General features: G+C 46.2%; 2 protein-coding genes across 16 annotated transcripts in view; both read right to left on the bottom strand.

Moving 5' to 3' along the window:
• On the bottom strand, positions 1 to 2788 carry MYOCOS (myocilin opposite strand). The gene is made up of 2 exons (XM_070397103.1): positions 2694 to 2788; positions 1 to 145 (listed from the first exon to the last, which is right to left on the bottom strand). The coding sequence occupies exons 1-2, from the start codon at positions 2786 to 2788 to the stop codon at positions 1 to 3; spliced, it is 240 nt and encodes a 79-aa protein (XP_070253204.1).
• A 4695-nt stretch (positions 2789 to 7483) lies between these two features.
• Positions 7484 to 14201, bottom strand: part of PRRC2C (proline rich coiled-coil 2C) — a 78475-nt gene continuing 71757 nt past the window's right edge. For 5 of the 15 annotated variants that reach the window (XM_070395658.1, XM_070395660.1, XM_070395664.1 and 2 more), the window contains 5 exons: positions 13386 to 13604; positions 12984 to 13087; positions 12475 to 12601; positions 11357 to 11593; positions 7485 to 9396 (listed from right to left, as the gene is read on the bottom strand). In XM_070395658.1, coding sequence (XP_070251759.1) covers positions 9139 to 9396; positions 11357 to 11593; positions 12475 to 12601; positions 12984 to 13087; positions 13386 to 13604 — 945 coding nt within the window. In that variant the 3' untranslated portion in view covers positions 7485 to 9138. Of the gene's footprint in view, positions 9397 to 9834; positions 9888 to 11356; positions 11594 to 12460; positions 12602 to 12983; positions 13088 to 13385; positions 13605 to 14201 lie in introns of all 15 variants that reach the window. The other 10 variants (XM_070395663.1, XM_070395661.1, XM_070395659.1 and 7 more) reach the window with 6 other exon arrangements.

Raw genomic sequence — 14201 nt, 5'->3', positions numbered from 1 at the left:
CTAGGAGACTTCGGGGTCCTCAGCTGGAGAGGGAGGTGGGGCTCGGGGGGATGGGGGGTCGGCCATGTCAGGAAAAGGGACTTGATCCAAACCCTTTGGCTTCCTCATCAGGGCTTCCTCACCTTCCTTGGTAAGCATCTCTTCTCTGGGAGGAAAGGCATCATGAATGGTATTTTAAACAAAGACAGGATTTTTTAAGAGAAGAAAAAAAAAAAAACCCTCAGCTCTCAGCCCCAAAAGACAGCCACTTCCTGACTCATCTACAGACGCCGATAGAGCTGCCACCTGGTGAAAACGAGTCGCATGCTAGTAGACTTTAACTGCGAGTCAGCTGTCTCAGAGGGAACTCAGCGGTCTGCGCGGGTCCCGTGGAACCCATGGCCCTGGGTCCACCCCTACCAGCCAGCTCTCCAGTTTCAGCCCAGGGCAGGCTCGACCGCAAGGTCTCATTGGCATCCCAGCTTTTCTCTGCCAGCTCAGTTCTAGGCTCACTTCCCCTCTCCTTTCTGCCTAACTTACCCCCACACCCATCCCACCCAGCGCTGGGCAAACTCTGCCTTTATGGAACTAGACTAGCCCATCAAGAGCTCAAAGACCCAGATTTAACTGTCCCCTGACCGCCTGCTTTGTTCCAGGGACTAGAAATGAACGAGAAACGAAGGACATGCAGATTCTCAGCCCAGGAAGCTGACACAGGCAGCGATTGACCCCTGTCCTGTGGCCCGTAAAAGGCAGGACCAGAATGCAGACTCAGACCTCCTGACCCCAAGTTCACTGCCGTATCTCTCAGAGCTGAAGCCCACTGTTGCTCAGCAGAGGTGGGGTGATGGACTAGGAAAGGCCCCAGAATTGAGGGGGGGGAGTAGTCTATTCCTTCTTATGTGGATGTCAGAGCACAGTGGCCACAGCCCCAACCCAAGACAGTCTAAACCAGTGGTTGCCATGTACACCAATCACTAAAGGTTCCCAACACCCCACATCCGTGTGAACTAAGAAATTGCACCTAATTCACTACTACCTTATATTCCAATAAACTCTAAGGCAGCCGTGGGCAAACTACGGCCCGTGGGCCGGATCCGGCCCGTTTGAAATGAATAAAACTAAAAAAAAAAAAAAAAAAAGACCGTACCCTTTTATGTAATGATGTTTACTTTGAATTTATATTAGTTCACACAAACACTCCATCCATGCTTTTGTTCCGGCCCTCCGGTCCAGTTTAAGAACCCATTGTGGCCCTCGAGTCAAAAAGTTTGCCCTCCCCTGCTCTAAGGTCAACAAACGTGTGAACAATATTGGATAGAGGTCCATATTTTAAATCAATATTTCAAAAACAGTTTTGGCTAACTTATCAGGTTTAATAAAGTCATCATTTTTAAACTGATACCCAACCTGACAACGCAGAAGGGTCCGCCCTGCCAATTTTTGTTCTTTATTCCTATTTCCTGTATTAGAATTGTTTCAACGCAGGCTTCTTCGCAGAACCTCGAGGGCCACATTCCTTAAGACTAGATAATATAACTCGTCAATCCACATAACCGATAACAAACAGGTGGGCGTTGGCTGAGTGAAGAGTCCCACCGGCTCCCTCTAGCTCAGCGGTTCTCAACCTGTGGGTCGAGACCCCTTTGGCGGTCGAACGACCCTTTCACAGGGGTTGCCTAAGACCATCCTGCATATCAGATATTTACATTACGATTCATCACAGTAGCAACATTACAGTTATGAAGTAGCAACGAAAATAATTTTATGGTTTGGTCACAACATGAGGAAATGTATTTAAAGGGCCAGGAGGTTGAGAACCACTGCTCTAGCTCCTGTCCCTCCACTAGGAGATTCAGCTTCTCTACAGAACCTCCCCACACACAGCAGGGGAGGCGTATGGCTGCACAGGGGTTGGCATAGAGCTCAGCTTTAGTAGAAATGAGAGGGCCCCCCCTCCCCGCCCTCCGCCCTGTGTTCTGCAGGCACTTTCATCCACAGATGTTTTCAGACCCGAGAGAAGAGGGCCTCCCTCCCACAGCGACCCCTGCAGGCTCGCCAGATTTAGCAAAGGAAAACACAGGGCCCCAGTTCACCGGGCAATTCAAATAAACCCCTGATTGTTCACTAGAAGCATATCACAAATATTGCACAGGTGTGCTTTGGCCAAAGAAACTTTTTGTTGTTTGTCTAAAATGCAAATGTAATTAGGAACCCAGTGTTTTACCTGCCCACCCTACCTCCAGCGGCAGGCACACGCTCTCCTTCAGGCGAGACAGCTGTGAGGTGTCTCCTTTCTAAGGGCCCCGTGAGCAGGTACTGGGCACCAGGCCGGTCTCGGGGAAGGAGACCGCATCCCCGCAGGAGCTTACAGCCTTCGGGATAACGGCGAGCTTCAGGGGTTTGCTGTGCCCAAACTTTGCAAAGTCACGCATTTTTATACTAAGAGGGGACCTCATAACTTACCAAAGTGACCACCCCAAATTAAGAGCCACGGATCTGAAATTCATCCCAGCACCCTTTCCATCACCCCTGGAGGAGCCACGTGGAAAAGGTCTGCTCCCCCCCAAGTGGGTGACAAAGCAGTTTCTCATTCACAAAACCTGTCTCCTCCCTGCCATGGGTGAACACATTTGAATACATTGACATTCACCAGCGTCTCCCGCAGCTTCAGGTACCCGCCGCCACCCCACTGACCCCCAAGCTCTGAGTACCTGGTGGTCATGGTGAACCTGCGTCTGGCCACCTCGGACTCCAGGTCCTTGTAGGGGAAGCTCAGGCTGTTGCCCACGAGGCTCTTCTGCGCCATGGCCTTGTGCTCAGAGGATTCGTGGAATTTAGATTCAGTTCACCTGTGAGTCTAAAACACAAGCACCAGCAACACAGGCATCAGGGCGAGAGGAAATCTGCCGGGTCCAGCCTGGCAAGGTTTGCAGAGGGCTTTCCCTGCCTCGGGGGTCCTTCCTGCAGCGGCCCCCAGCCCCAGCCCTGCCCCGAGGCAGGGACTTCTTCACATACCTGCCCTGCGGGAGAGGGGAGGTCCTCTTGCCCCTGAGGTAGGACAGGCTTTCTTCCCCCATCTTGCAATACGGCAACGGAGGCCCAGAGAGGTGAACCGACTCTCCCAAGGTTGCACAGCTGGGCCCTGAATGGTGCTGCTTCCCCTCAAACGGGGGCCACTGGCACAGAGCCCACCTCTCACAGGCCTATTGGGCATCCCTGACACCTGCCCAGCTTTCCTCCCGGGGCACTTATCTCCTAAAGAACGGGAAGGCGACATGGACAAAGCTGGGGCTCGGGCCCAGGCTACTCGCTCAGACACCTGAGGCTCGATATTGCTAACAGAAATCATAGCAGCCACCCATTTAGTGCCAGCCCCTGAGCGGTGTCCTCTCACAGGACTCGATTTGATAACCACAGTACCTCTGCCAGGTAGGTGCTAAGGTCCCCATCAAACCAAGGGCGGTTGTGGGGGTGAGCAGCGGAGAACTCCTGCAGCTCCCCCAGGGCCACGGGCTGGAATCTGAACCTAGGTCCGCCTGGCTTCAGAAGGTGCTCTCTCCACAGGGCTGAGCAACCCTCATGTGGGCTCGGCCTCGGAGGAGCCAGGTCGGTCTTCTGGCTGGAAAAGTTTGTTCTTAAGAGGAAGCCCCGCTGACTTACCTTTTGATGCCAGATCAGCTCAGTCTACAACCCCTTCCACACCTCAGCTCATGTCTCCTAAAGATATGCCCTTAGGGTAGACTCCGTGCCCACATTCCAGCTACTCCACCTCCGAGGGGAAGGAAAGACTAACCCGCCACACCCACTGCCTCACCTGTCTTTTATCCTCCAGAGGCCCTCTCTCCCAGGAACTTGAGTTAATGACAGTCATCTGCACCCTTAGACGTTAGGTAGCAGCTGATACAAATGATCCCTGCAGCAGTGGAGAAATCCTCAACCTGTGGCCTTGTGGCCGGAGAAGGTGGGTCTGAAGAGCAGAGCCGGAAAGGGCATTCTGCCACTGGGGCGAGGAGGAAGCACCAACGCAGAGGCTGGCGAACATGACAATAGCTACTGACTACATTTTGAAGCTGAGTCATGGACACCTCTCCTCCCAGCACCATCAGCACCTTTGAGCCCACCCTTCTGGTGATTGACAGCACTCCTGCTGAGGTGGCAGGTGCTTTGGCTTTGAAAAGAATTGACTGATGGCAGGGCTCCCACCTTTGAGCTGAGTGATCTTGGGCAAGTCGTTTAACTTGGATGAGCCTGTTTTCTTACCTGTAAAGAGGAGTTACACTCTTTCTCCTAGGGCTGTTGTGAGGATTGAGAAAATATTTGCAAAATCCCCTAATTATATATATATTTTTTGCATTTTAAAATGTTTTTATATATGCATTTAGCCCAGAGAGAAAGATGAATATATGTGTATGCCAAGAGTGTATGCAATTTCCAATTTCCTCACGAATCCAATTCTATACTTTTTGAAAGGAGGGGCCCAATTTTGTCCTCCCTCCTTCCCCAGGGCGCGGCAGTGTTGAGCCCCAGGTGGGAATCCAACAATCACTAAAGCTGAATCAGAACCTGCAGGCGCTGTGTTCCCAGCTGCTTCCTTCCGCCAGAGCATCAGGGAAGTCTCCCAATTGTGGAAAGTTGTCAAAGTATAAACAGATTTCTGCGCGGGGCCTGAATGTATCAGAAGCAATTATTGGACGTCAACCTCAGAAGGAACATGGTGACCGTACTGATTTTTTAAAAAAATAGATTTTATTAATTTTTTACAGAGAGGAAGGGAGAGGGACAGAGTCAGAAACATCAATGGATGAGAAACATCGAACAGCTGCTTCCTGCACATTCCCTACTGGGGATGTGCCCGCAACCAAGGTACATGCCCTTGACCGGAATCGAACCTGGGACCTTTCAGTCCGCAGGCCGACGCTCTATACACTGAGCCAAACCGGTTAGGGCCGTACTGATTTCTTAAAATGGTCTGTTTTATATCTTGTTACTGTGCTGGTGCAATGGCTTTGTGGAGAACTGGGCTTTATCCGGGAGTCCTGGGGCGTCTGGTGCAGTAGTCCAGATGCATCTGAAGTGATTATATGTAAGACTAGTTTAGCAGACATCTCAGAGAAATGCAGAGGCTTCATTAAAAGATTGGGTGGGAAATAAATGTGTACCTAAAATCAAGCAATTGAGCCCTGGCCAGGGTGTCTCAGTGAGTAAAGCGCCAGTCCTCACTGAAGGGCCACAGGCTTGATTCCCATCACGGGTTAAGGCAGGGGAGGGCAAACTTTTTGACTCGAGGGCCACAATGGGTTCTTACACTGGACCGGAGGGCCGAACAAAAGCATGGATGGAGTGTTTGTGTGAACTAATATAAATTCAAAGTAAACATCATTACATAAAAGGGTACGGTCTTTTTTTTTTTTCAGTTTTATTCATTTCAAACGGGCCGGATCCGGCCCGCGGGCCGTAGTTTGCCCACGGCTGGGTTAAGGGCACATACCTAGGTTGTAGTTCAATCGATGTGTGTCTCTCTACCCTCTCTCCTCCCACTCTAAAAGTCAGTGGAAAAAATATCCTCAGGTGAGGCTTAACAAAAAATAAAAATAAAACCAAGCAATTGAGGCATCCATTTTTGATTCGCCCAACAGGTGACTAGTCCAGAAATAGTCGAGGGCTTTTACTTAAGAATCCAAGTGACGTAATATCATTCATCCCACAATGGAAATGAACTTCTACTTCTCGGACCCCAGGCAGGCTGAAACTCAACAGCACTCTGGGCTTGAGATTGGATGCCAGTCTTCTGTGTATTTCAGAAAACCACAGAGCCCCTGCTTTGTTGTTGTTAATCCTCACCAAAGGCTATTTTTCCATCCATCTTTTAGAGTGGAAGCGAGAGGGAAAGACAGAAACATTGATGAGGGAAACACATGGATTGATTGCCTTCTGCACGCGTACTGACCAGGGCCTGGGCCGGGGAGGAGCCAGCAACCACGGTATGTGCCCTTGACAGGAATCGAACCCAGGACCCTTTGGTTGGCAGGCAGACGCTCTACCCATTGAGCCAAACCGGCTAAGACAGAGCCCCTGCTTTGAGTGCCAACAGCAGACTCAGCCCTACACCCGAGGGTGAGTGAAGACCAGCAGATGGAGGAAGGAAAAGGGCCAAGGAATCATTTCTCTGGTGACATGCAAATGCTGAGATGGCTGGTGTAACATTCAGAGTCATCATCCTGTTCTTTTCCATTTCATTTCATGAGCAGAAACTGTGGCATGGGCTTAATCAGAGGATTGGATGAAAAATAAATGTCTTCCTAAAATGTAATTAAATTAAGGTGGTTAACTGCAGACTGCGAGGAGACTGGAAAGCGGATGTGAAAACACCAAAAGTGCTCAGAAGCTATGATACATGCTGCAGTCAAGCATGAAAAACCTCGGTGACCTGTTACAAGACATGCCTACAACGTTGAAGTCCAGACAGTCTACTCTCCATCTGTTAAAATCCACGATGCATTCTGATTCTACCTTCTACATCTTGCCTCTGGCTAAGAGTATGGTGAGCTTTACTTTCTCTAACTTGTATTGTGAAAATGCCAATAACAGGTCTTTTCAAAATATCCTCCCCTCCATCCTCCAACCCTACACCCCCAATCTTTTCTTCCATCATAAAGCACAATTTGTCATTAGCTAAGGACAAAAACATACCCTCTTTTTCAGCAGAAAAGTTCAAGGGGTAAAGAATGTCCAGAAGTTTGTCACCAAACCCACTGTCAACTACTAAATGCAACATCTTTTGAGGTATCATATGGCAGAGAAGCCAGAGATGAGATTTGTATGACCAAACAGAGAAGCCGTTATACAAATATTACTTGGGGTAGGTTCCTGTCACTTTTTCCCATTGGAAACCCTAGCCAGCAAAGGGCCTAAGGCAGCGGTTCTCAACCTGTGGGTAGCAACCCCTTTGGGGGTCGAACAACCCTTTCACAGGGGTCGCCTAAGACCATCGGAAAACACATATATAATTACATATTGTTTTTGTGATTAATCACTATGCTTTCATTATGTTCAATTTGTAACAATGAAATTGGGGGTCACCACAACATGAGGAACTGTATTAAAGGGTCGTGGCATTAGGAAGGTTGAGAACCACTGGCCTAAGGTATTAGTGGTGTTTCAAAGTTAATAATGATCAACTGAGCAAATTAAGATAATCTGGCTTGCAAATGAAGATAATGTAAGCTCTGAAAATTTAGGAGCACTGAACTTAAGGATCAGAATATGGAAACCAGTGAGGGCAAATATGTTAGTGACTGAATTATCAGTTTTCCTAAAGCTGGGGCTGGAAGCCATGCTTCTGGGTATGGGATTTTAGGCAACAAGTCTAATTGACAAATCAAATTCCTTGTGTAGATGATGACTGTGTGAGCAAAGCTGTTCCTCCAAGTCAGAAACCAGTCCCTGCATAATGCTCATTGTGCACAACAGACCTTGCTTCAGATTTCAGGAATGGATTAGAAGCTCCAAGACTCATTATTTAGAGAATACTTTATTAGTTTCTGTAATCAAACCCATGTAGATTAAGACCTTACATATTTAATACAGTGAGTTACCCTTGTACAAATGGAAAAAATTATGTTGAACGTTTCTAGACCAATATGGCTGTTAATTTCTGTACAATGCCAACCCAACACAGTACAACTGGGATAGTTTTTCCAAAGTTGACAGCACAGCTAAAGTTTCCAAAAATTCAAATTATATATATATGTATATATATATATATATATATTTATTTATATAAAAAGACCAATAGCAGTACGTTATGCATCAATAGCAGCAACAGCTTTTCCAGGTTCTGCAGTCATCTGAACAAAATTATAGACATCCAGCACACTCCAATAAAAAAAAAAAAAGTAAAAAACAAATCTCCAGAAAACAGCAAAGTTCTGTCACTGTTGTGGTACCTGGCACCATTTTTTTTTAAGCTTCCCCATCATCATCTGGAAAGAAAACAGTCTAGGATAACGTCATTAAAAACAGCTCTGATAAAGCACGGTCACTACTACGTATCATAAAGCAGGTACAAGGTATTTTACATTCACAGAGGTATGATACAGTCCTGCCCTACGTCTATAATACTAGAGATACAATTAAAAAGGCGTTGTTTTGTTTGAGACTTGATTCTGTTTTCCCAGCAGAGGCCCCAAGGGTGGGACGGCAGCTCTGGGAAAACGCACCTTCTTAGACAGGTTTTCCTCTCATTAGTGGCACAGTTCTAGGTACTGACTGCTCTTCATGAATATCATCTAAAAACCGTTTCAGAAAGACCAAAACGAACAAACAAAAACAATAATCCCCCCCCCCACACACACACACCTCATTGGATTCATAGAAAGATGACGAAGTGGAGGCAGGCAAGATTCGCCCCAACCAATATTCACCCGCTGTGTGAGTGATCAGCGCTCCACAGGAGAGAAGCCCAGCAACACTTCACAGCTTGGGCCACGACCAAAGCAAAGCATCATTTCAAAAAGAAGCAGTAGCCGGGCACTGCCCACCTGGGCATGTTCAGGGTGCTGACACCACTATTTCACCACCATTGCGCGCGCATCCAGGAAGAAGGGAGATCAGTTACTATACTTTGTGTTCAACTCAATTACCATGTTATAAAAGCAGCAGGCTGCCCGGGGCAGACTCAGGCTCCTCTGTGCAGCCCTAGTTCTTCAGCTCCTCACCACTGCGCCCACCACGTCCACAGGCCGGAAGGGAGAGTCACTGCTGTGTTACCAGCTGGGACCAGGTGCTATTTGGGCTGGGCTAGTCCTCTGCAGTGTTACTTTCTTGATTTCTGGTATCTTATTCTAACCATAAGGACTGAGTTCTAAATGGTACACACTCCAAGAACGTGTGCACGTGTTTGTATGTAAATCCAGACTGAGATGCATGGCCATCAACAGGGGGTGTGTTGTGTAGTGGGTGTGAGCTGACAAAGCCTCGTTGTACGGGTGCGGCCTGTGTCAGTGTGAATGGCTCCTATGTCCCCCGTGCACCTCCAAGCTCAGAATAGGATAGTGTCACAGACCATTTTACCCCTTCGGCTGCTGGCATGAGCTGTCTGCATCCTTCCTTCTTCCCCTCTCCCCTCCCCAGGCCCCTGCAATAAACCACAGCCTTTTAAGATTTTGTTTCTTCGGTTTTGATGGCCTGAGGTTTGATGGGTCCAGTCCGAACAGGTTTGGTGGCCATGGTGGGTGCAGGAGGAGGCTTTTCTTCTACTTTCTCCTGACAGACACCAGGAGCGTCAGGCAGTGCTTCAGGAGGTTTGCTTGAGTCGCCGTCCACCTTCGGGGCCTTGCCACCTATCTGTTTGCTCTGTTGTTGTTCAGAGAAGAAGCGCTGCGTGGACTGAAGAACCTCTGCTCTCTGCTTTGCCTTAAAGAATGAGAAACAACAACTGAAGATGCTGCAGCATCACCAAAGCCTGTCAATCACTCTGTTTGAATTCTTTCACCAATCACCAATAGCTTTCCCACGCTGGTTTGGTCCAAACCAAAAGTACCTCATTGATTTTTCAGCTTTTAATGGATAGATTTCTTCCTATCCCTGAAAACATTCAGTGATTTTTTTCCTTTAATATTTGAAAAAACAGGACCACCTCCCACCACCTTTTCAGTTTGCCCTCTTATAAAGCAACAAAATAGAAATTGCTGTTACTTTGTATTTTTTCTGGGACAAACCTTACTGATACCATATGTTATCTAGGGAGCCTGCTTGTGAACTTGAGAACATATATGTTACACTCAAAACTTCTAGTTATCAGTACGTGGTCTACAACAAAACGAAAAGGAAGCACTTATATTGTGGCATTACCAACACCTAGGACCAAATGTCTTGTGGCTGAGTCCTCTTCCCACAGCTCTCTTCTGCAGGGGAAGAGCATCAGAAATTAGTAATTGGACTTCACTGCATCACTAAGTTCTGATAGCTCCTACCACACTCTGAGCTGGTAAAATAACTGCCTCGTTTTAAAGACTACATGCCCAAGTTTATACTTACGCAGACCTATAAATTATACCACTGTAACATAGGTTTCTACACCTCTTGCATATAAAAACCCCACATGTTCTGTACTATCCAAAAAACTGAAACAATTTTCAGGAAATCTGTGCCCTCCTTCCCCCTATTATTAAGCTCCAATGCCATTCCCAACATGGGAATTTATGAGAAATCAACTGCCGAGGAGCCAGGAACAAAACTGGAAACCAAGGCCAAACATTGCCCAGAGATTTCTACACAGACCAGTATCTGTCAGTTATGAACAGAGGGAGGCTCTAGGCGCATAGCCTTAGTAAAGGAGGGGACAGTAACCAGTTTCACTGCAGGGTAGTCTTTAAATGCGCTTACTCAGGATCAGAAACAAGGGATATCGACTCGGAAAGAAACTCCAGTCAACCAAATTCTCTAGGATTATCATAAACATGTTTCTAATCCCGAGTAAAACCCAACCACGGCCATTTCCCTGTTTGGAAGCAGTAAGCTTTTCTTTGTTCTAGTCTGAGCGGATACAGATTGGTGACAAAATAGGCAAAATTATGAAGACCTCTAAAGTCAAGACTAAGTAAACACAGACATAAACGACTCAGCTGGCTGTACAGGCAGACAGGTAAGGTTTATGCTACAAAACCGTCCCCACACAGGCTCCTCAAGGCACTCCTGCATCAGCACACCTCACGGTCACCAGTGCCTTGTATTGCGAAGGATCCCAAAGCGCTTTTGTGAGCTCTTCATCTACAACTACACAGCTACACACACTGCTGTGGAACGAGCCACCGCAGGCGGCAGGCGAAGGAGTATGAAAACAGTTCAAGAAGAAAATGGGACTTGATGACTCAGGGAAGAAAAATTAAGCCAGGTATCATGTCTGACCCATTCCAGAGTTTTCTCTGAAGCATGATTTATATCTTAACTTTGGGAAGGGGAGATTGGGGGAGGAAAACCAAATATAAACGAAATAAAATGGGGAAGCCTATAATAGTCCATATTACTTTTTTTTTTTACTCTTCCAAAAAAATGTAGCAGCTAAACTCAGATCTCCCTCAAATATTCATTTTATAAGCAATTCATTTGGCCACAGAATTTAAAATATTAACTTGTTTGTTGACAATAGTTGCAAAAGAAAAAAAAAACAGGTGGGGGGAATAGGGAGAAAAATAAAATAAGTAATAATAATAATAATAATAATAATAATAAAAAAGGAACAAATAAAAGCAATTAGCTTGGTGAAGTCTGCTGAGACAATGAATGCCTGGATATGCAGTTATGGGTCCAGAGCATCGTAAGACATGGTTCAGAGACAGACGGTTGCTCTGGCGGCTGCCAACACTGTACTAACCTTCATGTCTTGTTCAGCCTTCAGCGCAGCCTGGGCCTGATTGCCTCTGACTCCAGACAGTGATCCACAAGGACCCCTGGCTACATGTGGCAAACGAGCATGGCTCATGAGGCCTGTGGTCAGCGGAGGAGGCATCTGACTGGCCAGTGCCATTGGCGGCCTCTGAACGGGCGCTGGGAAGGTGTTAGTATGTGGGGCTCTTACCAATGGAGGGACCAGGTTAGGCTGAGAGAGAATCTGAGTGAAAAAACAAAACATACAACATTAAACTGTTAAAAAATTTTATTTTGCCAACTAGACCAGGTTGGCTTATCCCAGAGTCAATGTGCACCAATTCCGCCATGAAAGGAAGTGTACGGATCTGTGCGCTCTAGCACCGGGACAAGAACCGCAGGCCATGCTGGGAGAGTCTACGGGAAGACAGTGCAGCATGCCAGTGCCCAGCTACAGATTCTGAACGGGGGGGCAGGGAGGCTATTACTCGGGATACCTTTTTAAAAAGATATAATTGCAGAAAAGGCATACACCTACTCCACATATAATCTAAAGCTAAATAAAAAATAATGCTATTTGGCAAATATTTCAGGTGCCAATTCTAACTTGTGAGTGTTCTTATCAACTTTAGTTATTAGTCCTTCCATCTGATCAGCAAAGGGAAGAGAAGCCAACATTTTACTACGGAGATTAGAATATCTTTGGGAAAATTTACCTTACCTATAGTTATCGTAAAAAAAGAAATGAACAACAACAAAACAAACCCCCAAAACAAACAAAAAACCCTAGGAAACTTTAAGCACTGGGACCCTTCTCTGAAAAGTCAACTTCTTCAACAAGATAAAAGGAACAGGACTGAAATAAAAGGATCAGAGCTGTGTGGGGAATCTTTTGACTATTTCTATTGTCTGCTTTCGAACTATATAGCTACCTGTGTCTAGCTAAAACTCCTAGAGTCTATACTTGAATGTTATAGATTTACTGTTCAATAAGAAACTGCTTCTCATTAAAAACTGTGCTTCTGAACTGGTTATAATAGGGCAAGACTATAAAATCAGAGAATTCGCCAGGTTAGCAAGCATTTGCAAGTAAATCATACTCATTTCTCACTTGTATCTGCCCACCTGGGGTGCAAACTGTGTAGGAAAAGGCTGTGTCATTCTCACAGTGGCAGGGGCTGACGGGAACTGCTTCTGATAGACAATGCTGCTCATTTTGCTGGACTGGCTGTTCGGACTGGTGGAAGTGGCCCTTGGAAAGAAGTCGTCACTGGTCAGTATGGCAGTGCCGGGTTAATGATGCTATTCGATTTGTAGACAGTGTGCTCGGCAGACTCATCATACTTGGTAGTTGATGAGAATTACCAAGGTGAGTTACCAAACATCACAGCAGTGGAAAGACATTGGAGGAGCAGAGGTGAGAAAGGATACTGGCTATATTTGCCCTGTATTACAAAGTTCTTCAATTACAGTATAACAAATATATTCTTAATAATCCAACAGCTTAATATTTCACATAAAACTATCAGAATGTCTGTGCTTACCACAGGACTGGCGACACTGTATGCATCTAACAAACAAAAGGTAACCAGTTATTGGGAATTCTAAATAGCAAATGCAAATGCCCACTTTACCGGAAGGGACTAGAGGTGGGTGTGGTGCTTCTTCCGCTGATTGGAGGTGTGCCTGGTTTTATATCAATGCCGCTTCCAAAGGCTTTTAGTTCCATTTCAGACATCTGAGAAAGAGCATAAAATAAACCTAACATTTCTGCAACCCCATAAGCTAACCTGCTGTGTTTAGTATTCTATATATGAAGACTTAATCTAGCAAAGGGCAAAGAACCTCAGTACCAAAATCCTATAGTTTTCAAGTACCATGGAATTAACAAGGCCAAATTTGTGGCTGAAAAGTCTGAGAGGCAGTATAAATCCAATTCTCCCACAACATTTGTGAATTCTTTGTTATGAGGTAAAACACAGAGGGGGCCAAACACATTAGATTCTTAAAGAAACTGTCCATTTCTCTTCACTTACTTTCCCCGTGGTTGGGATCATGCTGTGCTGGGTTCCAGCAGGGATTAATCCCCTGAAAGGCTGGCTGACTTGTGCAGGGCGACTCAAGCTCTGGGCCTGTGCTTGGGGGGCAGTGTGCTGTAACGGAGGCTGAAGAGTCTGAGGCAGAGCAATTAAAGGCTGCCCTGTGGATCCAAAGTTAGGCAAGGAAAGCTGGGATGCTGGTAAAGGTACTGTAACCTAGGACATAAGCAAACAGAAACTGTAGCAATTTGCTTATACAGAGCCCGCTGTACGTATATCCCTATAACTATAACACAACTCTTCAAATTCTTTTGAGTAAGATTTTAAACAGAAAACATCAATATATTAAGCACATTTCACACATAAATCTTTTGCTTAGTAACTATATCCATTCTTTTCTTTTTTAAAAAATATATTTTATTGCCGAAGCCGGTTTGGCTCAGTGGATAGAGCGTCAGCCTGCGGACTGAAGGGTCCCGGGTTCGATTCCGGTCAAGGGCATGTACCTGGGTTGCGGGCACATCCCCAGTGGGGAGTGTGCAGGAGGCGGCTGATCGATGTTTCTCTCTCATCGATGTTTCTAACTCTCTATCCCTCTCCCTTCCTCTCCGTAAAAAATTAATAAAATATATATATATATATATATATTTTTTTTTAATATATTTTATTGATTTTTCACAGAGAGGAAGGGAGAGAGACAGAGAGTCAGAAACATCGATGAGAGAGAAACATTGATCAGCCGCCTCCTGCACATCTCCCACTGGGGATGTGCCCGCAACCAAGGTACATGCCCTTGACCGGAATCGAACCCGG

This window comes from Myotis yumanensis, unplaced genomic scaffold (genome assembly GCF_028538775.1).
Source record: "Myotis yumanensis isolate MYYU_CA2020_CCGP unplaced genomic scaffold, mMyoYum1.0.hap1 SCAF_17, whole genome shotgun sequence".
NCBI classification, from domain to species: Eukaryota; Metazoa; Chordata; class Mammalia; order Chiroptera; family Vespertilionidae; genus Myotis; species Myotis yumanensis.
Note: the sequence above shows the minus strand (reverse complement) of the source record. Positions and strands in the feature narration are given on the sequence as shown.